Source organism: Mixophyes fleayi, chromosome 9 (assembly GCF_038048845.1).
Source record: "Mixophyes fleayi isolate aMixFle1 chromosome 9, aMixFle1.hap1, whole genome shotgun sequence".
NCBI classification, from domain to species: Eukaryota; Metazoa; Chordata; class Amphibia; order Anura; family Limnodynastidae; genus Mixophyes; species Mixophyes fleayi.
In genome coordinates this window covers 64,678,238-64,705,434 of record NC_134410.1, presented here as the reverse complement: position 1 = coordinate 64,705,434, position 27,197 = coordinate 64,678,238, and the positions used below count along the sequence as shown (strand labels likewise).

Genomic DNA, 27,197 nt, shown 5'->3' with positions numbered 1-27,197 from the left:
CTACATGTACAAGTCCTAGGTGCATGTGAGTACCAATGAGCATACCCAGCTGTAAGGGTTAGAAGGCTTTTAAAAGTGCTCACAACTAGCCTGGTTCTACAAGCTTATTCTGGGATTCGAGCGTCTAGCATCACCAACAGAGTCTGAAAGAGATTTTTAGAATGGGGAGCTTCAAGGAAAGTGTCTATGTAAGAGCCATGTATGTTACAAATCTTCAGTTTCCTACAAGAAGGATTGAAAAATGGCTGTAAATACAGAACTCCAAGTTTCTGACAAACCTGCTATTTCAGGGGCCCAGTGGGCAAAATGCTCAGGGATTATAAGATTTTTGAATGTAATCTTGAGATTGAGACCGCCTATTAAAATGTTCATTCCCTCATGGGATTTGCCTTTAGTTTTAAGGAACCTTTTAAATCATTGTATGCCATTCTGTGGAACCTGACATGTAAAACAGTCTTTCGATTAGCTGTCACCTTGCGAAGAAGACTCAGTGAACTTCAAGTTCTTTATCTTTTTCTCTTCACGAAGTAGTAATTAGACCTGTAGAAGTAGTGACATCTTTTTATCTCGGTTAGAGATAGTTTCCCCAGAACCACGAAAGGAACTGGGGGAGAAGTAACATAAAGTGGTTGGACAATGAATTAGGATTTTTTTCATTTCTTGTAAAAAGTTGATAAAATAATGGCAAATACACATATTTAATATTTTATATAAACTTATTTTTTAATTTATTGACTCATGATAGGCGTTTATTTCTCCTTGCTGGTATCCGCTCTGGTTTCTTGACTGGTTGTCAAGCTCTTTAACCATACTCTGCAAAGCAACACCAAACAGTCTTTAAAGAATCGTTAGCTCCTGCTCCCTTCCACATCATCATCATCACATGTTTTTCTGTCAATTTTCGGTTCCCTGTTGCAATTTTCTTGAGCAGTCTGTCCCAGGGCCCTCTTAAGAACATCTTGGGCCCCCGGGCAGAGCAGTGCGCCGGGGCCCCTATATATACAAAAAAAAAAAATGATTATATATATGTGCCCTGCAGCCTAGGGGGGCCCGTCGGAGGCAGCAAAAAAAAAAAAAACTGGAAAAAAAAAGAAGGCAATACTTACCTTGCAGTGCATGTCGGGCGTGACGTCATCATGCCCGCCCGACATCCATTGCGGAGCGCGACGGAGGAGGAGACCAGGGAGGGAGCCGGATCGCCAGCTGACAGCAAGGTAAGTATTGTCTTGGGGTTTTTTTTCCAGGTTTTTCTTTTTGCTGCCTCCGACGGGCCCCCCTGGGCTGCAGGGCCCTCAGGCACCTGCCCATTGTGCCCAATGGGAAAGACGGCCCTGGTCTGTCTTATCTGCACATAGTTTTACGACTGCTTTTGCGTCGGGAATGTGATTTAGCCAAGTTGTGCTGCCACCTGTTGGAACAATATGGCAATAAACTGCCTAAATGAAACTTTTATGTTTTGTGTTTACATCATAGACTATAAATCAGAACATATTTACTATATATTCACTATATATATTTTTTTTTAAATTCCTGATTGATTGTCTAACCACTGTACATTGAATGTGGCTCAAAGTATATATAGGGGTAATTGAGCCTTTCAGAACCACGGAAAATAGGTCAAACAGCTTCTGCTCCAACAATATGCAGATGGATAGTACAAGCAATCTAAAAAGTATTATTTTAAATGGGCAGGTAACCTTCTGCGAAGTTAAAGGCACAATCTAGAAATTCTAAGCCCCAGTATTGCTTCTGAGGTGATCTGCAGGTTGGTAGCCTGGTCTCCAGAGCATACTTTTCTTAACACTTATCATCTGGATGTTAAGGCAGACAAAGGGGTCCAGTTTGGATACAATATACTGCAGTCAGTTTTCTGTGGTGTTTTATTCCCTCCCTAGTGTCACATTGCTTTGGTATTACACAGAGTTACGGGCTGAAATGGGATGGCCAGAAAAAGGGAAAATTGTTATCCTGATTGCCGTAATTGCCGTAAAACAAGAGCTATATCCAGCGGAAAGTGCTGACATGGGAATGACTGGAAAATAAAATAAAAATGTATCCTTTTACTGCTGGGCTCTGCATACCCAACACCAATTTTACTCCTGCAAACAATATTCAAGACCCACCTACAACTTACTAATTCAATATTTCCTTCTTTAATAGTCACTTACCTAAAATCTATATTTAAGGTGAACCTGTTACTTATAGACAACCACACATTAACACCTTGCAACATATTTACCCAGAAATATTCGGGACAAAATAAGCCCTTCCACTGATATATGCAAATCATGTCTCCAACTCACACAAACACACCCAAGCACATCTCTTTTCCAGTCAACCACATCCACTTTCTGGTGAAGACCCACCTACTCCCCATAAACCCCACCATTTCAAGGTTTGCTCATTGAAATATTTAGCTGAAATCGATTTGCATTAAAAATATTACCGAACAGACAACACATAACTAAACATATATGCATATACGCTTAATGAGTATTCCAGTTATACAATGAACAGTTCATGGACAGTCATGGCCAAAAGTTTGAGAATGACACAAATATTATTTTTCACAAAGTCTACTTGCCTCAGTTTTTATGATTTCAATTTGCATATACTCCAGAATGTCATGAAGAGTGATCAGCTGAATTGCAATTAATTTCAAAGTCCCTCTTTGCCATGACAATGAACTTTATCCCCAATACAACATTTCCACTGCACTTCAGCCCTGCCACAAAAGGACCAGCTGACATCAGGGGGTAAACGTATCAAGCTGATAGTTTTCCGGCGGGTTTGAAAAGTGGAGATGTTGCCTATTGCAACCAATCAGATTCTAGCTATCATTTTGTAGAATGTACTAAATAAATGATAGCTAGAATCCCGCCAGAAAACTCTCAGCTTGATACATTTACCCCCTGGTCAGTGATTCTCTCGTTAACACAGGTGAGAGTGTTGACAAGGACAAGGTTGGAGATCAGTCTGTCATGCTGATTGTCGTGAACATAGAGAACTTACAGTTAATTATAAGGGTTATAATTGTGGGGAATAAGGGATAAAGGGATAAATCATAACTGCAGTGTAAATATGTTATATCAAATGAATCCATTGATAAGTTCAGCTACTAGAGTGTAAAATGTGAAGACAGAAAGTCTGTTGTATGCGTATTTGCACATCCCAGTGTGAGAAGATAACAATGTCACCTGTAGCAGCTTCAAAGGGCTCTTGCTGTGAGATATTTCCTGACACAAGTTAGTTTTTGGACTCCTGAATAGACTTTGTGGGGCCGGTCACAGCGGGACATCTTGCAGCCCAAGGCAGCGTTTTGAAGGCCTATACTGGTATATAGAAATATGGGCTTCAAAGGAAAATGAATTCATAGTTCATATTTTAGGAAATCCGGGTGCCACTCCATACTGATGAGCAGAAATCACACCAGGGTACGGCTATATCTTATCTATATATATCTTTGGAAAAGGTATGTCACATTGTCAAAATTTCGTCATGTTTGGCATCAAAAGATGGAATTCATAGGGGATTTATTAATAATGAAATTGGGTCTGTATGAAGCTCCACAGAAAAGTTAGGTCACATAGTAGAATTGGGTAGTAAATCAGGCAACATGCAAATGGTGATTGAAAAAAGTATCACAGACACAACCCCTGGGGGCGAGGACAGGTGTTGAATTGTCTTTAAAAAACTGAGACCAGTTACAACAAATTGTCAGACTTTTTGGGAAAGCAATTCACATTGATAAGCCGTCTATCTTCCTTGCCAATTTCCCATGGCACAGAGTATGTCATTCATGTAAGTGACACTCTGAATGTAACCCTGGTTATTTAAAACTGTTTAACTTTGCTTGTTATGTCAATCTATTAATTGTTTATTCATTATTTTTTATATCTGTATGTCCTCTACTTTTGTATATTAAATCTATAATTTAATATGTTGCGTCCTTGATAACCCTTTGAATGCTAGTGTGTGATTTGTTGATACATTTGATTAACAAGCTGTGTGCGCTTGCATTTACATTTGTGTAACACTCTGGAGGTGTGAAGAGTTAACCCTTTGCTTACTGGTGTGGGTTTTGCTAGTCTGCGGGAAACCTGAAGTACCTGGGGGTTTGAGCACTGTTTGGGTGATTCAGTAGGCCTATAACCTGTGTGGTAGGTAAAGAGAGACTGCGGGCTGGAATCATGTGACCTCATATAGCAAACACCCCAAAGTCACGGCAGCTGGGAGTGTTTTCATGGGGCAGCACGGTGGCTAAGTGATTAGCACTTCTACCTCACAGCGCTGGGGTCATGAGTTCAATTCCCGACCATGGCCTTATCTGTGTGGAGTTTGTATGTTCTCCCCATGTTTCCTCCGGGTGCTCCGGTTTCCCCCCACACACCAAAAACATACTAGAGGGTTAATTGGCTGTTATCAAAAAATTTACTCTAGTCAGTCTCTCTCTCCCTCTCTGTGTATCTGTCTGTATGCTAGGGAATTTAGACTGTAAGCTCCAATGGGGCAGGGACTGAATGAGTTCTCTGTACAGCGCTGCGGAATCAGTGGCGCTATATAAATAAATGGTGATGATGATGATGACACTGATTGAGTTACAATAACAGATTGGAAGCTTTAAAAGGGGGGTGCTTGAAATCATTTGTCTTCCTCTGTTAACCATGGTTACCTGCAAGGAAACACGTGCAGTCTTCATTGCTTTGCACAAAAAGGGCTTCACAGGCAAGGATATTGTTGCTAGTAAGATTGCACCTAAATCAACTATTTATCGGATCATTAAGAACTTCAAGGAGAGAGGTTCAATAGTTGTGAAGAAGGCTTCAGGGCACCCAAGAACGTCCAGCAAGCACCAGGATCGTCTCTTAAAGTTGATTCAGCTGATGGATCGTGGCGCCAGTGCAGAGCTTTCTCAGGAATGGCAGTATGCAAGTGTGAGTGCAGCTGCACACACAGTGAGGCGAAGACTGTTGGAGGATGGCCTGGTGTCAAGAAGGCCAGCAAAGAAGCTACTTCTCTCCAGGAAAAAGATCAGGGACAGACTGATATTCTGCAAAAGGTACAGGGATTGAACTGCTGAGGACTGTGGTAAAGTAATTTCTCTGATGAATCCCCTTTCAGATTGTTTGGGGCATCTGAAAAAGAAAGGCTTGTCTAGAGAAGGAAAGGTGAGCGCATCAGTCCTGTGTCATGCCAACAATAAAGCATTGTGAGACCATTTATGTGTGGAGTTGCTTCTCAGCCAAGGGAGTGGGCTCACACACAATTTTTTATTAAGTACACCGCCATAAATTAAGAATGGTACCAAAACATCCTCCAAGAGCAACTTCTCCCAACCACCCAAGGCAATAGTGATAACTAAGTGGCTCGAAATTTTGGGTCCATGGCCAGGAAACTCCCCAGACCTTAATCGTATTGAGAACTTGTGGTCAATCCTCAAAAGGCGGCTAGACAAACAAAAACCCACAAATTCTGACAAACTGCAAGCATTTACTAGGCAAGAATGGGCGGCCATCAGTCAGCATGTGGCCCAGAAGTTGATTGCAGATGTTCAAAACGAATTGTCAACACTGCAAATATTAATTCTTTGCATAAACTTAATGTAATTGTCAATAATAGATTTTGACACTTATGAAATGCTTGTAATTTTACTTCAGTATACCATAGCAACATCTGACAAAAGAGTCTTATAACACTGAAGCAGCAAACTTTGTGAAAACCAATACTTGTGTCATTCTCAAAACTTTTGCCCATGACTGTACTGGCAGGAGCATGCTCATTGTGCTCTTGCAAAACTGCCAGTGACTTCACAAAGCTGTCTACATGTAGTACATCAGCTCTGAATGATCACATGAGATCTGTGTCACAGAGTCTTTTGCCCAGGACAGGTATTTTAAGTAAAGCTTAATGCATTTATGACATTTTTGTGAAAAGCAGTATCTGTATTAATAAGTTTACATTGCAAATAGGCTTTTTATTGTACACTTTAAGCATTCATAACTTTTTCATTTTTGCATTAGTTATTGCTATTACATCCTCTTTTCACACTTTCAATTATTGCATGTAACTCAGGGTCAAAGTTACATGTTAGATGTCATGCACTAGGTGTTATTGTCAAGGATGTAATAAAGATAAAGGGTGGTGGGATATATTGAATTCCTACTTCATTGGCCTTGACATTAGTAGGACCTATCCTGTACACATACAAATGTACACAAAGGCACCATATTTACCAAATATAGTGCTACAATACATACATTTTATTTGGACACTGGTATAAATATATGTCTACTTTTTATATAACTACCTCTGGCTACACCATTTTGTGGGTATATACACTTTGCATAACGCAACTACTTTTATCACATTGTATCAAAACATTATCAGACAATTTAATATACTTTAAAATTATTATCAGTTGTAGATGAAAAATACAGGCAATTTCCCAGAAGCTCTTGAAACTGAGATGAAGATTATTTTAAAGGCATTTTCTTTCGGGCTTGAGCTTTGCAGGATAATAGACAAAATGCCAGGTATACCCATTTATCAAATAGTTAGTCTTGCCTTTGCTCTACACCAGAACAGGTGCTTACAGACCTCTACTGAGGGTGTAGGGATCTTTCTTTATTTGTATATATGAACTTTTTCACTGTATATTTGAGCTTTTTCACTATATATATATATATATATATATATATATATATATTCACATATATATATGAGATTTTTCTATATGAGCTTTTTCACTGTGAATATTGCCTTCTGCTGCTTGTGTTCCCTTTCTTTATTGTGTGACACATGTTGTGTTTTTGCAGGGTGGCTATGCTGGGAATGCAGCTGGTTTTCGTATGTCATCTCTAAACAAACTTGCTGACACAAAAGCCAACAAACCTGGGATGAATCTCCTGCACTTTGTCGTGATGGTGTGTAAATGAATGAACAAAGAGAAGACAGTCTGAGAACGGTGACACGTGTAATATATCTTATTACATGTGACCCAAATATAATACAATAATATAATACAATACAATAAAAAGTTTTATATATGAGAAAATGTAAAAAACTTATTTGCATATTTAAACGGACTTGTAACCTGTTTATAAGAAGGCTTTCATTGTATTTGTGTTTCTGTAGAAGGTCAGAAAAATATGACATAGGTCATTTTGCACAGACGAACGTATTGTGCGTTTGTTTTTTTGTTTTTAAAAAAAACCACATGTAATTCGGGCATACGTACATCCGTATTCAAATAGAAGCGGACCTGAAAAAAATTTCTTGTTGAACACAGGTCTAGGTATGCTCTGCTCTGACAGACAAGACACTGCAGGATACAACCAATACATATGTGGAATATAAAGTCCCAGTAACATGCAAAAAAAAAAAAAAAAGTATTTAATTATTGTCACCTATTAATAATATAGTAATTAATGACAAAACATAAAAAAAAGTTTTTTTAAATTCTCCACTATGAAATACATTTAACATGATGTTTTTTATGTCTACTGTACATAAAATGCATGTTTACAGTTGCTCTTAATTGCAAACATATGTTCTAGCATGTATCCGTGACCTTCACCACTATCACTCGGCACTTACACCTGCCTGTATCTGGCGCAACTGATACAACAGAAAAACACGTTCCTTAGAGATGCCCAAAACTTGAATTGGGCGCTACTGCGTGTGCTCGAGCTTAGCACACCATTACTGTACACTGACTACGTGCATACGCCTATTTGCTTCCCTGTTCAGCCTATGAAATCGTAGACTGTCGCAAGTGTCCTTTCCGCTCCAGGAGGAATTACATTACAATTACTTGCATTCTCTGGTCTAGAGTTTGTTTCCGGCCATGCGCAGAGCAATTTAATGCAAAATATGGCACATAACGGCATGTACGTTCCTTAAAGAATCAGACCCTATGTCTGTATACGTATATACTTACATATATAACTTATATTCAAGCATTTTCTATTGCTTTTCTTAGACTTAGAAAAAATATTATATTATAAACGAATGCATTACTTATATTGTGCACTTATGTATGCTGTGTAGAATCAGTGCAGCTTTACCTGTTGCTATTGCATTGCAATGTATACAGTAATTTAGTTAGTAAATGTCAGCAGTAAACTATACAGGCTGTGGTGAATGACAAAATGGTACTATCACAAGCTTGTAACGGTGCTAGAGGACTCAACCCTGTTTACATAACTGTTCTTTGGGGAAGAGAGATCTGTACATGTTCCCTGTTTCTCTCCATGGAGCAAGTGGAACATAAACTCTATCATCTGGGAATCTTATCAAGGAAATTCTGCATACCCAGGAACCACTCTTATAGATAATATATAAGCTGATATCATCAATATTTATTAATAAGTCATAGATTCCGCAGCACTGGACATTTGGCATACAGATATGTGAATACAACATAACAAATACATGAGTACACATAAATATAATAACAAATACAATAAAGCATAATAGCAGATGTATGAGTAATGCTTGAGAATTTACATGTAGCACAAAAACAAGTACGCATTCCGTGTGTATAATAATCAGTATAGCCGTCACACAAAGAATTCAGTGTAGGACATGACAGGGGCAAACGAGGCAGACAGACATGAGACATAGGGTAGACAGGACCCTTCCCCATACTTGTCAACTCTCCCGGAATGTCCGGGAGACTTTCGAAATTCGGGTCAGTCTCTCGGACTCCCGCAAGAGCTGGCATTTCTCCCGCGTCCCAAAATTCCCTTGTTAAAATAACACGATTCACCGAGAATCGCATCATTTTGGCCCTGCCCCCCGTGATGGCATTTTACTCGTGGGGGCGGGGCCAAAATGGCGCGATTCGAGGCGCTCCGCCCATTAGTCACGCCCTTCTCCCGGACGTCGCCTACTGGTAGTAGGCAAGTATGCCCTTCCCTTTGAGTGTTTACATTTTAGACTATATAGTACTCTCCTATAACTTCAAAATGATCAGGAAAAAGGAATCAACAGGGTCCGATCTTAATCATACTTCATAGTGTTTATAAGACCAGTGCTGCAAATTGTGTTATCAGATGATAATTTCTGTTTTTTTTTAACATCAACTTTCTCTGTTTTTAAAGGAAGTCCAAAAAAAGAATCCAAGATTTCTCTCATTTGCTGACAGATTAAAGCACGTTCACAAAGCCAGCAGGTAAGTGCAATTTCATACAATAAATGATTTATGTTCGTAGAACATAATGTTTTTTCTATTTGGTCTGTTTATATCCATTTTTATGAATATGCAGGAAGTTTGCACTCAAAACAAAGCAAGGCTTTCAGTATAACCTCACAGGGGAAAATCCTTTCTTGATCCCATAATTTAGATAATTTACTGAATCAGTCATATCTAGCTACAAATTAAGGATGAGCGGGCTCGGATTCCGCTAATCCGAGCCCACCCGAACAGTGCGGATCCGACGGGATCCGAGCACTGTTCGGGTATTTCCGGCGCCAAAAAAAATTAAACTGAGGCTCTGATGTCCAAGTCTCGCGTCAGATCTCGCGAGACTCGGATTGCATAAATTCCCCGCTAGCGGCTGCCATTTTCATTTGGGCTGTGATCAAGGTAGAGGGAGGTTGTAGGGTAGTGGTACTCCTGCGTGATCAGTCCAGTTGTGCTTTATGCTTGTGTCCAGTGCTCTGTCCTTGCTGAGTCCAGTGGTCCTTTTGTCCTGTGCTCTGTCCTGCTGAGTCCAGTGGTGCTTTGGCCAGTGTCTGTCCTGCTGAGTACAGTGTTGCTTTAGTCCTGTGCATTTTTGTGCTAAGTCCATAGTAATTGTCTAATTCTTAAAAACTCAAAAAAAAAAAATTATACAAAAAAAAGTAAAAAAAATAAATAAAACAAAAAATAATTTAAAAAGAATAAAAAAATTCTAGAGCAATATATTATTGCAGTCCTGAAATATTAGTACTGCAATACCTACATTCACTGTTTCTGCAGTCCAAAAAATAGGAACTGCAATCTATATTACTACGTTCACTGTTTCAGCAGTCCAAAAAATAGGAACTGCAATCTATATTACTACGTTCACTGTTTCAGCAGTCCAAAAAATAGGAACTGCAATCTATATTACATTTACTACGTTCATTCTTTAAGCAGTTCCAGAGAATAGGTACTGCAATCTTTATTACATTTACTACGTTATTCTTTAAGCAGTTCCAGAGAATAGGTACTGCAATCTATATTACATTTAATACGTTAAATTTTTAAGCAGTGCAAGAGAATAGGTACTGCAATCTATATTACAAGAGAAAGTGAGGGAGGAGCTGGTAAACCATTGCGATTCCACCAAGCATGTAGCTCTTGTGGATGAAGCCCTTCGTACGCTTTGCCAGGATCCGAGGGTGGTCACTCTTTTAAAGTCAGAGGAATACATTCTGGCCACCGCGCTCGATCCTCGGTTTAAAGCGTATGTTGTGTCTCTGTTTCCGGCGGACACAAGTCTACAGAGGTGCAAAGACCTGCTGGTCAGGAAATTGTCCTCTGAAGAGGACCATGACATGCCAACAGCTCCACCTTCGTTTTCTTCCACACCTAAGGCTGCGAGGAAAAAGCTCAGTTTTCCTAAAAGACCCACTAGCGGGGATGCAGACAACATCTGGTCCGACCTGAAGGACCTGCCAACCATTGCAGACATGTCTACTGTCGCTGCATTGGATGCTGTCACAATAGAAAAAATGGTGGAGGATTATTTTTCTGACACAATCCAAATAGACATGTCAGACAGTCCATATTGTTACTGGCAGGAAAAAAAAGGCAGTTTGGAAGCCCCTGTACAAACTGGCTCTATTTTACCTGAGTTGTCCCCCCTCCAGTGTGTACTCGGAAAGAGTTTTTAGTGCAGCGGGGAACCTGGTCAGTGAGCGGCGAAGGAGGTTGCTTCCTCAGAACGTTGAAAAAATTATGTTCATAAAAATGAATTATCAATTCCTCAATCAAGTACAGCACTGCCCTCCAGATAATACAGAGGGACCTGTGGTTGTGGAGTCCAGCGGGGACGAATTGATAATGTGTGAGGATGAGGAAGTACACACTGAAGGGGGCCAGGAATCAGAGGATGAGGATGAGGACGACATCTTGCCTCAGTAGAGCCAGTTTAGTTTGTACAGGGAGAGATGAATAGCTTTTTTTGTGTGGGGGCCCAAACAAACCAATCATTTCAGCCACAGTAGTTTGGTAGGCCCTGTCGCTGAAATGATTTGTTTGTTAAAGTGTGCATGTCCTATTTCAGCAACATCAGGGTGGATGGGAGGGCCCAAGGACAATTCCATCTTGCAACACTTTTTTTTGGCATTATGTGCTCTTTGGGGCCTAGTTCTATCTCTATCAGAGATATTCCTGCAGGCCATGTCACCGGCACAGCTATGTTGGTGTTAGACGTGCGCTGCATACTCTGTCTGATTTAGCAGAAGCTAGGCATTGCCCTTGATAAGCAAATAGGCTTTCCGTGATATTACATTGTCAGGGATCAGGCTAAACAGAGTGTCATGGTATTTGAGATCCCTACCTTACCTACACACAGCGTATACAGCGTTGCAATTTGTTCTATCATATTAATGTTTAGATAGGGTCTCTCCATATTAACACACTCCGCTTGCTTACCTCACCCAGTGAAGCAAGCGCTATTTAAGTGACAACTTTTAGACACTTTAGGCAGCGTCTTTAATGTGAATACAGTCTCTATATAATTGTGAGTGCTTTAAGATCTTACATGACCTTTAATCAGGCCACTTTAATCGCTGCTCTATTACAGATCTCTGTCCAGTGATCATCATGCATATTTTTGCAGAACCAAGTTAAATATATAAACAGGGTCTCCTAGAATACGTACTATTTTATTTAAAGGAGTTTTAAGGGGCATTACACTCTAATAGAGAGACTCATCATTTCTGAATAAACAAAATTATATAATTCTTGTTAAGTTCCAAAAAAGAGGAACTGCCATTTCTATTACTGCGTTCTTTGTTTTTGTAGTTCCAAAAATGAGTAACTGCCAATTCTATTAATACTTTCTTTCTTTCAGTAGTTCCAAAAAATAGTAACTTCCATTTATATTACTAGGTTCTTTGTTTTTGGAGTTACAAAAAAGAGGAACTGCCATTTTTATTAATACATTCTTTCTTTCTGTAGTTCCAAAAAAGAGTAACTGCCATTTTTATTACTACGTTCTTTCTTTCTGTAGTTCAAAAAAGGAGTAACTGCCGATTCTATTAATACTTTCTTTATTTCAGTAGTTCCAAAAAATAGTAACTTCCATTTTTATTACTACGTTCTTTCTTTCTGTAGTTCCAAAAAAGAGTAACTGCCATTTTTATTACTACGTTCTTTCTTTCTGTAGTTCATAAAAATAGTAACTTCCATTTATATTACTAAGTTAATTGTTTGTGCAGTCCCAAAAAAGAGGAACTGCGGTCTTAACATCTATGTTGGTTTTAGACGTCCATCCGGTGTCCGCCATCTGTGCAGTGGAATTCAGACCTGTTGAGGGTGATATTTTGTGGCCCCGGTACCAAATTGGGTACCGGGGCCACTCCACTACGCAGTCCAGAAAGCTACCGCGGTGCAACGTTTTGGACTAAAAAGAATATTGTGAGGTGTTCAGAATACACTGGAAATTAGTGGAAATGATTGTTATTGAATGTTATTGAGGTTAATAATAGCGTAGGAGTGTAAAAAAACCAAAATAATGTATTTTAGCGCTTTTTATGCTTTTTTAAAAATAAATCAGAACCCAAAACCCTAAATCAGAACCAAAACCTTTCGTCAGGTGTTTTGGCAAAACAAATCAGAACCCAAAACCTCAAGCTAATCAGAACCCCAAACCCAAAACACTAAAAGTGCTCGGTGCACACCCCTAAATTTAATGCCATTGGTTACTTTACATTTGCGTGCAATGTTTATGGCTATACACTAAAGAAAAAAGAAATGTGTATTAAAGAAGGGTGCACTCATCTATAAATTAATTATATATTTATAACTGTTGAAAATAAATGACACTTAGATTCCACAAATGTATTTAAAATAATTTCTTTATTGGTAATTCAAAGCATTAAAATCTGTTTTCCAGTGAAATATGTACAATCTGTGTGGTATGTGGTGTGTTAAAAGAACACACTAGGAGTTGTAAATATTAGAGATGAGCGCACTCGGATTTCCTGAATCCGAGCCCACCCGAACGTTACCGATCCAAGTCGGATCCGAGACAGATCCGGGTATTGGCGCCAAATAAAACTTGAAACCAAGGCTCGGAGTCATAATCCCGCTGTCGGATCTCGCAATACTCGGAACCTATAAATTCCCCGCTAGTCGCCGCCATCTTCACTTCATTTTTTGGTGCGATTAAGACCAGTTGATGGTTTTCTTATTATATTGTGGTGACCCACTCCTCTACGCAGTCCAGATACATTTATTGGTGTGAATCATACAAGTTCAGGGTTTTAAATTTATATTGTGGTGACCACTCCTCTACGCAGTCCAGATACATTTATTGGTGCGAATCATACAAGTTCAGGGTTTTTAAATTATATTGTGGTGACCCACTCCTCTACGCAGTCCAGGTACATTTTTTGGTGCGATTAAGACAAGTTGATGGTTTTCTTATTATATTGTGGTGACCCACTCCTCTACGCAGTCCAGATACATTTATTGGTGCGAATCATACAAGTTCAGGGTTTTTAATTTATATTGTGGTGACCACTCCTCTACGCAGTTCAGGTACATTATTCGGTGCGATTCATACCAGTTGATGGTTTTCTTATTATATTGTGGTGACCCACTCCTCTACGCAGTCCAGATACATTTATTGGTGCGAATCATACAAGTTCAGGGTTTTTAATTTATATTGTGGTGACCACTCCTCTACGGAGTCCAGGTACATTATTAGGTGCGATTCATACCAGTTGATGGTTTTATTATTATATTGTGGTGACCACTCCTCTATGCAGTCCAGATACATTTATTGGTGCGAATCATACAAGTTCAGGTTTTTTAAATTATATTGTGGTGACCCACTCCTCTACGCAGTCCAGGTACATTATTCAGTGCGATTCATACCAGTTGATGGTTTTCTTATTATATTGTGGTGACCACTCCTCTACGCAGTCCAGATACATTTATTGGTGCGAATCATACAAGTTCAGGGTTTTCTTATTATATTGTGGTGACCCACTCCTCTACGCAGTCCAGGTACATTATTTGGTGCGATTAAGACCAGTTGATGGTTTTCTTATTATATTGTGGTGACCCACTCCTCTACGCAGTCCAGATACATTTATTGGTGCGAATCATACAAGTTCGGGGATTTTAATTTATATTGTGGTGACCACTCCTCTATGCAGTCCAGTTACATTATTCGGTGCGATTCATACCAGTTGATGGTTTTCTTATTATATTGTGGTGACCCACTCCTCTACGCAGTCCAGATACATTTATTGGTGCGAATCATACAAGTTCAGGGTTTTTAATTTATATTATGGTGACCACTCCTCTATGCAGTCCAAGTACATTATTCGGTGCGATTCATACCAGTTGATGGTTTTCTTATTATATTGTGGTGACCACTCCTCTACGCAGTCCAGATACATTTATTGGTGCGAATCATACAAGTTCAGGGTTTTTAAATTATATTGTGGTGACCCACTCCTCTACGCAGTCCAGGTACATTTTTTGGTGCGATTAAGACCAGTTGATGGTTTTCTTATTATATTGTGGTGACCCACTCCTCTACGGAGTCCAGATACATTTATTGGTGCAAATCATACAAGTTCAGGGTTTTTAAATTATATTGTGGTGACCCACTCCTCTACGCAGTCCAGGTACATTTTTTGGTGCGATTAAGACCAGTTGATGGTTTTCTTATTATATTGTGGTGACCACTCCTCTACGCAGTCCAGATACATTTATTGGTGCGAATCATACAAGTTCAGGGTTTTTAAATTATATTGTGGTGACCCACTCCTCTACGCAGTCCAGGTACATTTTTTGGTGCGATTAAGACCAGTTGATGGTTTTCTTATTATATTGTGGTGACCCACTCCTCTACGGAGTCCAGATACATTTATTGGTGCGAATCATACAAGTTCAGGGTTTTTAAATTATATTGTGGTGACCCACTCCTCTACGCAGTCGAGGTACATTTTTTGGTGCGATTAAGACCAGTTGATGGTTTTCTTATTATATTGTGGTGACCCACTCCTCTACGCAGTCCAGATACATTTATTGGTGCGAATCATACAAGTTCAGGGTTTTTAAATTATATTGTGGTGACCCACTCCTCTACGGAGTCCAGGTACATTTTTTGGTGCGATTAAGACCAGTTGATGGTTTTCTTATTATATTGTGGTGACTCACTCCTCTACGCAGTCCAGATACATTTATTGGTGCGAATCATACAAGTTCAGGGTTTTTAAATTATATTGTGGTGACCCACTCCTCTACGCAGTCCAGGTACATTTTTTGGTGCGATTAAGACCAGTTGATGGTTTTCTTATTATATTGTGGTGACCCACTCCTCTACGCAGTCCAGATACATTTATTGGTGCGAATCATACAAGTTCAGGGTTTTTAAATTATATTGTGGTGACCCACTCCTCTACGCAGTCCAGGTACATTTTTTGGTGCGATTAAGACCAGTTGATGGTTTTCTTAATATATTGTGGGGACCATTCCACTACGCAGTCCAGAAAGATACCTCGTTGCAACATTTTGGACTAATAACTATATTGTGAGGTGTTCAGAATACACTGTAAATTAGTGGAAATGCTTGTTATTGAATGTTATTGAGGTTAATAATAGCGTAGGAGTGAAAATAAGCCCAAAAACTTGATTTTTGAACTTTTTATGCTTTTTTCAAAAAAAATCCGAATCCAAAACCTTAAATCCGAACCAAAACCTTTCGGCAGGTGTTTTGCGAAACAAATCCGAACCCAAAACATCACGAAAATCCGAATCCAAAACACAAAACACGAGACACCAAAAGTCGCCGGTGCACATCCCTAGTAAATATTTTTTCAAGTGTTATGATAATTCCCCTAATTGAAGTTAGGAGACAACTGAAACGTCCCAATGTTTTGTGGCCTGCATGGTTGTGTCTCTCTACATGGTTGTATCCTTCTCCAATCCCACTGAGCATATGCTTGGTGGCCCATGGCATGCTGAGGAGAGCTTGGAGCCAGACAGAAAGTCAAGGGACTTAATGGTGCTAACATTTAAAATCCTCAGCTAAATCAGCTGATTTTATTTGTTGGCTGGACTGTCCCACTTGGTTGTGAAACCGGCGTGCAAATGTGAAAATTTCTGTTTTATGTTTATGAGCATTTGCTGCTATTGTTTTGTGATGTTAGCACACCGTGTTAGATTGTTATACTGCTGTACTGTTATACAACTGCACTGTTATGCTGCAATACTGTGGCTGTTATGTGGTTTTGTTGTTATGCTAGCAGTCAGGTTTTGCTATTGTTGATTAAGCGTACATTTTTATTGTAAAATGCAGTGTCACTTGATTTTCACTATGGCATTTGATTATTATTATTTTCCCATACGTTTCCCCTTTGTTCTTATTTCTATTGAGCACGTTTTATTTTTGTGTATAGAGCTCAATATGGACATTGATAGATTTATACATTTCAGTATTGCCAAACAAGTATCTTCACTCACTATTGTAATCATAGAGAGAGAGTGAGCTTTAATCAGTATTCAAATATAATGTGGACAATAATCTGTCTGGTTCAACTAGCCTGCAGTTACTTATGTTCGTTCAAAAAAAAGAAAAAAGCATACTGGATAACGCTTTAATTCTCATTATCTCTACTCAAATTATTTGAGCGTTGAAAAGCAATATGATTGGTAATATCATCGTAATTGCAGTTGTTATTAAGAGCTGCTGGCAGGCATTTGCTCTGGATAATATAGCCATAAACAGAGGTTAAGCATACTTACCTACTTTCTTCGGCTCTCTTCCGGTGGAGGTTGGCGTGAGGGGTGACGTCATGACGCACCAGCGTCATTTGACAGTGGGGGTGGGGCCAAACGTGAATCGCGGCGTTTGGGAGCTAATTCTGCCCACTTCATTAGGAAGTGGGGCACTTCCTAGTGAAGTGGGCAGAATTCAGGAGATTGCCATACTCACCCGGGAGTCTGGGAGACTCTCGCAAAATGCGGGAGTCTCCCGGACATTTGGGAGAGTTGGCAAGTATGAGGTTAAGTTGTAATCTGTATTTGAATATAATTAAAACACTAATATGTCAGGTTTGAATGGCCGACAAACTCTATATCATCCACTGTTTTTTATCTGGTCATCAAAGACATTGCATGATAGTACCCTGGACCAGACTCCTAGGCACCCTTTTCCCAGGGAACCAGCAGTCACCAGTCAGCAGGGGGAGGACACTCCAGATTTAGCCATATTACTACCTGTCACAAGTGAGTTACTGCCCTAATACACTACCCATTGGCTCCATGTCCTTTGTAAAAATCAGGGTTATGTAAACTGTGTTTTTTGGTCTGTAAGAGAGTTCTTGTGTGGTGAGTAGGAAGTGCGCTTCCGTCACAGCATACGTTGTACTTTTAAGGAATTATTCTGCCTGGTATCTGTACATTGATTATCTTTTCTGGTTTTGTTTCAAATATTGCCTTATGTTGTCAGCTGGGATGTATTTCCACTTTTCACTTTACATACATGAGCCAGTTAGTGGTACACTCTTTATATAAGGGAAGATGGGAGGGAGATGTAGATGGTTGGAGGGAAGTGCAAGCTATGCCCTCCATGCTGCTGGCCACACCCACACATCACTGGCCACACCTCTGGTGGGACAGCACTTCTTACAATAGGCCCTTGATAATTTTCAGCCCCAAGCCCATGTGACCCTTAATCTGGCTCTGGCCCCTGGGCTGCATCTTGCTCAGCACTTCCTTGGAGCTTAAACAAACTAATACCGCTTTCATACTGCCGCCCCGGCAATATCCCGGGTTTTTCAAGCTGGGTTTTTGCCGGGGCTCGGAGCGTCCCAGCTCAGAAACACCATTCATACTGCACCTCGGACCCGGGAATTTCCCGGGTTGACCACATTCATACTGCACAAGTCTGTGCCCTGGCAATTTGTGGGAGTCATCACCAGAGCAGTTTTCATTGGCTGAAAACATTTTTTTTTTGTAATAGTCTGCTTTTCTGCTGTTTTGTCGATAAAGATGTGTGAGTGTATCTTATAAGATATTTTAATTTTTATTGTTCCATTGTATCATTTGTAAACAATCAGACATTTCTTCAGTGTTTCCACCAATTCCGTTCTGTACTGCTCACCGCTCCGTACTTTACTTTAGTCACCTATGTAAAGTATGTGCGACCTTTCTCTTTCGTTTGTTTCTTATAGTGTGGATGATAGAAGTAGTTGTTTCAGTCCATACTGTTGTTTTCCTCTCTAGTTTTTTTTCCTTGTTTTATGTATGCAGTTAATGTAAATATTGTGAGCATTACAGGTCAGACAGCCAATCAGCTTGTTTTCTGTGCAACCCGGGTTGCACCATTCATAGTGCAGGCAACCCGGGTCCGACCCGGGAATTACCCCTCGATAAATCCCGGGTTGAAGACCATTCATACTGCATCAAGACCCGGGTCGTTTGAGCTCGCCCCGGCAAAAACCCGGGATTTTGGTGCAGTATGAATGGGGTATAAGCTGGTGTTTAATTAATGAAGCTCAAACATTAGATCCTGAATGTCTGTGTTGAAATGTACTGCTAACTACATATGTTGTCTGTTATTTTCCAAGTGTCCTTGCTTTTGTTAAACAATGTTGTACAAACAAGCTTAATAAGGATAAAGCAAACATGTTTGACACCTAAATAAAAAAGAAAGCTACAATTCTATTCACACTGTGAATATGCTACACTTTGTTAGAATGGAGTGATCTTCTTGCAGGATGACATGACTGGTTCTGAGGATGAATACATTATTTTGCATATACTGCATTCTCCCTAGGTAATGATGTTATGAATTGACTAATTTCAGACTTACTCACAAACTTACTTTTAAAATGGTACCCTGATTTATTTTATATTTACTAAACTGGGGGTTTAAAAAAGTGGAGATATTGCCTATAGCAACCAATCAGATTCTAGCTATCACTTTGTAGAATGTACTAAATAAATGATAACTAGAATCTGATTGGTTGCTATAGGCAACATCTACTTTTTTTTAGACACGCAGCTTAGTAAATATACCCCTGAATGCGTTGCAATATCTCAACAGTATAAGCATATCTCCCAACATTGGAGATAATTTACGAACGCGTTTCAGTTAGCGCAGAAACGCGTCAAGGCTGATTCAATAACCTACCAATATTGGAATACTGGAATTGGAACTATTATTGTATGTGCAAGACATCTGAATCATATCAGTGTTTCACCTGCTACTTCAATCTTCATATACATTGTGGAGAATCCTCTGTGTGAAGGGAACCCACACCACTCAGTCATGTCATTGGGATTGCAAACTGCGTACTGTTAGGCAGGGCTGCCAAGAGGAATTCAGGGCCCGGGTACAACAAATTCATGGGGCCCCCCTCATAGTCGACTAAGCGCAAAAAAATTCGGGGGTGTGGTCATACATTTAGGGGCGTGTCAATGTGCTGTTGGGGCGTGGCTAGCCTACCGACGGCGCAAAATTTTTCGGAGGTGTGTTCATGCATTTGGGGGCGTGGTAAATGCGCCATTGGGGCGTGGCTAGCATCAAAATCACTAGGCTCTCAATTCGCTGGAGCGTCACATATGTCCAAGCACTCCTGACTTTCAGGACATCTAGCACCACAGTGTAGTATACAAAGAATGCAGTGTGTACACAAACAGTTCAGTCTTGGCCTGCACCTTACATTGGGCACAACACTCACCAAAAATTGGTATTGTCCCTACTAGAATCACAACATTTCACACACTGTGCTGCTCTCTCCTACCTGTTCTTCTCACTTTCTCCACCTGTGGCTGCTGCTTTCTTTTGTTGCGGCTTGTCCGGATCCTGCAATGTTGAAGGGCCTATTTGGAAAAAATGGCTACATTTAGAAAATTACAGCCAGCCCCGGCGTTAAATCAATAGCACCCACAATTGATAATTAGGTCTTCCTCCAGCCCCAACATTAAAATAATAGTATTCACATTTAATAAATAAACCTATTTCCCTTCCTGCAAACAGCCCCAGCAATACCTATTTCCTGCAACCATCACTGCCATTAAATAATTCATAGTCACATTTAATAAATAGACCTCATTCTCCCTAAACTCACCCCAACATTCAATAGCCCCCAAACCTCCCCATCTTAAATTAATAGTCCCCACTATTAAATTGCCTCACCATCACCCTACAAACAAAATAGCACCTATTAATTAGCCACCACCTACCTCACACACTACATTGCAACAAGCCCCCTGTGCCATCACACACATTACTGTGCCCCTTCATTACAACTACACTGTGCCCCCTTATGCTCACACTGTGCCCTCCATGCTGCTCTCCCCCCTTCTTTTTCCCTCTGTGCCTTTCTCCCCCTTTTTTTCACTCTGCGCCTCTCTCCCCCTATTTTTTTTCTTTGTGCCTCTCTTCCCATTTTATTTTCCTCTGTGCCTCTCTTTCCCTTTTATTTTCCTTTGTGCCTCTCTTTCCATTTTATTTTCCTCTGTGCCTCACTTCCCCTTTTATTTTCCTCTGTGCCTCTCTTCCCATTTTATTTTCCTTTGTGCTTCTCTTCCCCTTTTATTTTCCTTTGTGCCTCTCTTCCCATTTTATTTTCCTCTGTGCCTCTCTTCCCATTTTATTTTCCTCTGTGCCTCTCTTCCCATTTTATTTTCCTTTGTGCCTCTCTTTCCATTTTATTTTCCTCTGTGCCTCACTTCCCCTTTTATTTTCCTCTGTGCCTCTCTTCCCATTTTATTTTCCTTTGTGCTTCTCTTCCCCTTTTATTTTCCTTTGTGCCTCTCTTCCCATTTTATTTTCCTCTGTGCCTCTCTTCCCATTTTATTTTCCTCTGTGCCTCTCTTCCCATTTTATTTTCCTCTGTGCCTCTCTTCCCATTTTATTTTCCTTTGTGCCTCTCTTCCCCTTTTATTTTCCTTTGTGCCTCTCTTCCCCTTTTATTTTCCTTTGTGCCTCTCTTCCCCTTTTATTTTCCTTTGTGCCTCTCTTCCCCTTTTATTTTCCTTTGTGGCTCTCTTCCCATTTTATTTTCCTTTGTGCCTCTCTTCCCATTTTATTTTCCTCTGTGCCTCTCTTCCCCTTCTTTATAGTACTGTCCCTTTCTGTTCTTTCCTCCTCTTGCCTCTCCATTTCTTTGCTTACCTTTGTCAGCTTCTTTCTTTTCTTCTCTTCTCTTCTGTCTTCATGCTGCTTTCTTCATGCTGGCTGCGGCGCTCCTCACTGACTGACTGGCGTGACTTGATGACATCACGCCCGACAGTCAGTGTGAATGGTGCAGAGAAGAACGAGGAGGGACGCGGCGCCGATCACGTGAGTATTAATTTTTTTTGGTTTGTTTTTTTTGTCCCAGCTCCCCCCACCAACGATCTTGCCGGACCGACCCCCGCCCCCCCCCCCCCTCCCCCTCCCGCGGAAAAAAAAAAATTAAAATGAAAAGACGGAAGATGAAAAAAAAAAACAACAAAAAAAACCAAACAAATTTGCAGCGAAGGCCCGGTCCGGGCCCCCTGGCAAGCCCGGGCCCGGGTAAAATGTACCCGCTCCCCCCCCCTCTCGGCGGCCCTGCTCTTAGGGCAACATTGATGTGTCCATACTTCACCAAGTGTAACTGAGCACAAGGTGCTGCATCAGCTTAGCGTGGGGACTTAAGTGAGTAGCCGTTTATACGGTAATTTTACCACGCTGTTCAGAAACATTATTTATATTTCTACAATCCTGCTCCTGGAGTTATATAAATTGGACAGTGCCCTTTTTAGCAAACTGAGGTGAAACTAAACAGAGACTGTTTTATTTCTGAATATACCATCAGACCAGGTCATATTTACTGCATGCCATTCCAGTAATTACCACTTTATTTATATGGTTCATGCAATTGTGCTTCTTTTATCAAGATTTTTAAATCCAAATTTATCTGTATATAATAATTTTTAAGAATAAATACTTTATGTGTTTATTGTGAATGCGAATGCAACTATTTCATACTTGCCAACTCTCCCAGGATTGTCCGGGAGACTCACGGATTACAGGTAAGTCTCCTGGACTCCCAGGAGAGTATGGCAGCCTCCCGCATCTTCCCACTTCCTAGTGAAGTGGGCAGAATTAGATCCAAAATGCTGCGATTCTCATGATGTGATTTGCATAACCTTGTCCCCTAAACGCCCACCTCCCCCAGGCAGGTTCTGGACGTCAACGTGAGAAAGTTGGCAAGTATGGACTATTTATACTTAATACTTATTATTAGTGCAGTCACTATACACTTTATCTTATTTGTCTATTTATTGGGATATTACCAATTTCCTATGTGACAGCTGCTTCCAATTGGTATCTTTCTTTAACCTGTTTAGCACCTATGGGTGTATTGTCTATGGTGTATGTGTGCGCCTGGTCTGTAATTACTCTCCATGTAACACATAGACACTTTTAGTCAATATCACTTTGTACATGTAATAAAGTCAGTCCTGATGTCCCCTCACCTACAAATAATTTAAGCCATGAATGATGTTAAACCGGCAGTATTTGAGTTTAAAAACAGAAAAGTTTTATCATCTGGAAGCTAGTATATAATGCAGAGCCCGATCTCTCCAGACCAGTTCCTCTGCTCCTCCTCTGGTGCCTGTCTGATCTGTATAGTGTATTGTCCTTTTGAGTCATAGGAGTATATTCCCTAAACTGCGGGTTTGAGATGTTGCCTATAGCAACCAATCAAATTCTTGCTGTCATTTTGTAGAATGTACTAAATAAATGATAACTAGAATCTGATGGGTTGCTATTGGCAACATATCCACTTTTTCAAACCCACAGTTTAGTAAATATACTCCATAGACTACAAGATGGCCTCTGGATGCCACACTTGTGTTCCCGACGTGCAGCTCATAACTTCTACTGAATGGAGGCGTCCTTGAATGATTACAGCACGTCTAGTGTGTGCTGCAACCCACTAGTGTGTCACAACACATACCTTAGGAATGATTGGAAACCTGTTTGATATCAGTTACCTAAATTTAATGTTGATTAACATTAAGTGCACCTAAATTCGTGTGAAACATTACACATTAATATGAACCCCCACATTAATAGTAAGCACTCATATTAATTGTATGCAGTCCAAATAAATATTAACCATTTCATATTAATATTAACCCCTGGTGTCCCAATTTACTGTAGTTGAAATTCATTTAAATTAATTTAAATATTTTCTCCAAATTAATTAGTATTTACCATCCATTTATAAATTCAGAATTTCCAGAAGTAATTAATAACCCTGCCATTTTGTTACAATATTTAAAAACTAATCTGTTCCCAATTTAATACTTATGTTTACAATAAAAATATTGTTCATAAATTTATTGAAATCCCTCCAAAGTACTGTAAACACCTTCCCCAAATTGATTAGGACCTACCTTCACATGCTGGATAATTAGAATGTTATTTGGAGCACAGTGGATATTATCCAGACATCTTAACTGCAAATTAAGAACAATTCCAAGGGTATATCCCGTGTCTGCTTTAGCTATGATGAACTGTTATGGCATATGTAGTATGTAAGCAGAAAACTCAAATTCTTGGATCCCTTTTGCACTCTCATAGCGTTTGACAGATCCTAACAAGAGCAAAGTTGACACATGATTTATCTGTCTGATTAGATATCTTTTTTCTTCTAGACTGTCTGAAGATGGCTTGGTGGAGGAGTTATACAGGCTGCAGTCTCGGGTAACATCAATGCATCAAACTTTGGCTTCACCACAGCAGCAAGAGCTTAGACAACAGATGGATGAATTTCTGGAGGTAAAGATACACTGATTTCCTTGGCTAAGAGATTTATATAAGGAACAAAATCGTGCTAGCGTCTTTGTGAGATTTGATGTATAATGTGTTGTAAAGATTAAAGTGCTGGTAAACTGACTGTACATGTATACGGTTATTAGGAGATAATACTTTTGGAGCAAGATCTATATTCATGGCATCTTCTCTTCATTTTAATTCTCTTACAGCTCTCTTTTGAGCAGGTTACTCATTCCAATTGTCTCTCATATTTGAGTAATTGTTACATGATTGTCATTTCTATAGTACCGTGTATGTGCTACTCAAGGCCGGTGCATGGTTTCTTGGGGTGCCCTAGGCAAAGCTTCAGCCTACCGATCCTTCTCCATACAATCCTCACATCCGAGCCCTTCACACACTTGACATTTGTAAAATAAAAATATTAACTTTTTCCCCCTACTAGCTGGCTGGTAAGGCTGCAGTTCAGATGTACTGATGTCTAACGCAGAATGCTGTCCAGGCTTCACTGCTGCCCAGGAGCAAATGCAGGATATCTAGAGGGGAGACTCCAAATATTAGATTTCAGAACAAAACAAAACAAAAAAAATCACTCACCTGTTGCACACATATTCCCTGCTGCCCACCATCTTTTGTCACACATGCCACCCTTACCCATCCAGCTCTTGTCACACATGCACCTCCATTTCACCAGCTTTACACACATGCCCCCTGTACAATAGCTTTTCTTTCATATGCACCCCTGCCCTAGGCGCCCTAGCCAACTTATTTCACACATGTCCCGCAAGAGCTGTAACTAGACATTTTAGTGCCCTTGGCAAAATATAACACTGGTGCCCCCCCCCCCATATGTACATGGGGGAGGGGGCTGCCTCTCAGCGGTTATGCATCATCGGAGGGGATGTGCCTAGACCTTTACAAGAACCAGTGCCTTCGTACAACACTGTGCTGCACTCTCCTACCAGTTCTTGTAGTGATGACTACCTGGTGCTGCTGCTTGTGTCTTATGCTCCATTGCTGCTTGATCGGGTCCTGGAACGTTGGGTACCTGTTTGGAAAAGAGATTGTTACAATTCACCTCCTGTAGAATTGAGCAGTGAGTAAATAATCTAGACCTCAAAAAAAACAGACAGATATTAAGTCAGTAATTTTTTCTGTTTAATAAACAGGCCTGCTTCTACCCAAACAGATCCAGAAATTAAGTAATAGCATTTACATTTAATAAATATGTCTATTTCTCTCCATATAGCCCTGACATTAAATTAAATGAATAGCACCCACATTTAATAATTAGGTCTCCTTTCCCCTAATCAGCCCAATAGTAAATTAATAGTGTTTATATTTAATAAATAAGCCTCCTTCCCCCAACATTAAATTAGTAACATTCCAATTTAATAAACAGACATACCACCCAATCAGTCCATGTTGGTTATACCTTCTGATGTTACTAAAGGTGTTCAGCAATGTTAATGTGGATGTTAAGCCACAACATTTTTGTAATTTAAACAGGTTGCTGTTTATTAAAAGATAACAACAGATGAATGCAGTTACTCACAGTTGATTGTAATACAGAAGTAACAACAGTTGCAGCAATCAGGCAATGCAGATTATATAGTACACACTTATATGCACATATGCTGGGATGCAGATGCAATCTTGTAATACACCCTTGTACAGATATACAGATGTGATGCAAGTTTGCTATACTGCACAGCTATACTTGCTAACTTTTCTTCGTTGGCTTCAGGGAGATCCCGGGGGAGGTGAGCGTGTGGGGATATTCTGGGAGAGTAGGCAACTATGCGTTAAAGAAAAGCAGCTAATGAATCTCTAGAGACTGAAGTGTCTTTTACATTTCTGGCTCCATTACTGAAGTCATGTTGTCTTACCTGTCAGTCTTTGATTAAATCTTGGTCTCCATGAAAATGGCCACCTCCATAGGCATCAATTAATGGACATAGGACACAATTTCTGAACTGTGTCATCATGCCACAGATGGTGAAGCCAACCACGTCTTGTACTTGCTCAGCATCAGAGAAAATGCCAGACTTTTCAGGGAATGAGGGAGATCACCACTATTTCAGGGAGTCTCCCTGACATTCAGGGAGAGTTGGCAAGTATGTGCACAGCCATGCAGTTTATATTGTGGCAGACTCCTCTATTATATATTGTGGGCACAGTAGGGAGCCTCCGATCACTATATTAATGCTTTTGGGGAACTTATATAATGTGGGCACGCAACTCCTATAGCTGCAACTTGTTCCTCACTTGTCTGGATGGAAGTGCGGAGCAAGAAATCCAAACAAGCATGCTCAGTAGCACAAATAGGACATTGGAGTTCTGCCCCTCTTCCTGTTTGATCCTAGACCACCAGGAAACTAATGGTTGCTATGGCAACCTGATTCTAGGAGACAGAGCAAAGCGTTCCTAATATACTAACAGTCCAGACATTAAATTAATAGCATCCCAATTAATAAACAAACAAATTCCTCTTCACCAAACTCAATATTAAATTAATAACTTCCACATTTAGCAAACTGACCGATTTCACCCCTCTCCAGCCCCGACATTATATTATTAACAGTCCCAATTGATACATTTCCTGTTTCCTCCAGCAGCCTGACAATCAAATGATAAGACTTTCCCCATATTTAATAGAGATTTTTATTGCTAATGAATATTTTACTGATTTATTTTTTATATTACTTAGGATTTTATAGTATGTATCAAATATTTATGTGCTCCCAATAAAATTTCCACTTTCCACGAGGCTGAAGTTAGCTTTTTATGCGGCCAGCTTCTTATTCACTTCTTATTCATGCTCCAGCTTATTATTTAGAAAAGCTTATTTTTAAAGGATTAAATCAATTTGGATCACTGATTTCACATCAGATTAACACTAAAGGGGGTCCCTTATACAAACTGCATTAGTATTTAGCCTGGCCCAACAAGGTTTTGGGCATGCAAAGTGGGCACAGATAGCATTTTGAATAAGTAGCTGCAGATTTGCAAGGATTAAATGCCGTTGGGCCACCAATTTGACAGTGGGAATCAACACAGGGTGGTCAGTGACAAATAAAACATCTGTCTTTTGCCTGGCCCAATGCTGTTTTGGGCATGAAATCAGGTGGCAAAGTGGGCACAGATAGCATTTTTTTTATTTTGAATAAGTAGCTGTATTAAAAATTTCAACAAAAATAAATCCCAAATCACTTTGTC

General features: G+C 40.0%; 1 protein-coding gene across 1 annotated transcript in view; it reads left to right on the top strand.

Annotated features, from left to right (window-relative positions):
- Positions 1–27,197, top strand: part of LOC142100711 (uncharacterized) — a 102,148-nt gene that overhangs the window by 44,241 nt on the left and 30,710 nt on the right. Inside the window, exons 8-10 of the mRNA XM_075184454.1 lie at positions 6,816–6,923; positions 9,105–9,175; positions 23,861–23,984. Of these exons, the coding sequence (XP_075040555.1) occupies positions 6,816–6,923; positions 9,105–9,175; positions 23,861–23,984 (303 nt within the window). The remainder of the gene's footprint in view (positions 1–6,815; positions 6,924–9,104; positions 9,176–23,860; positions 23,985–27,197) is intronic.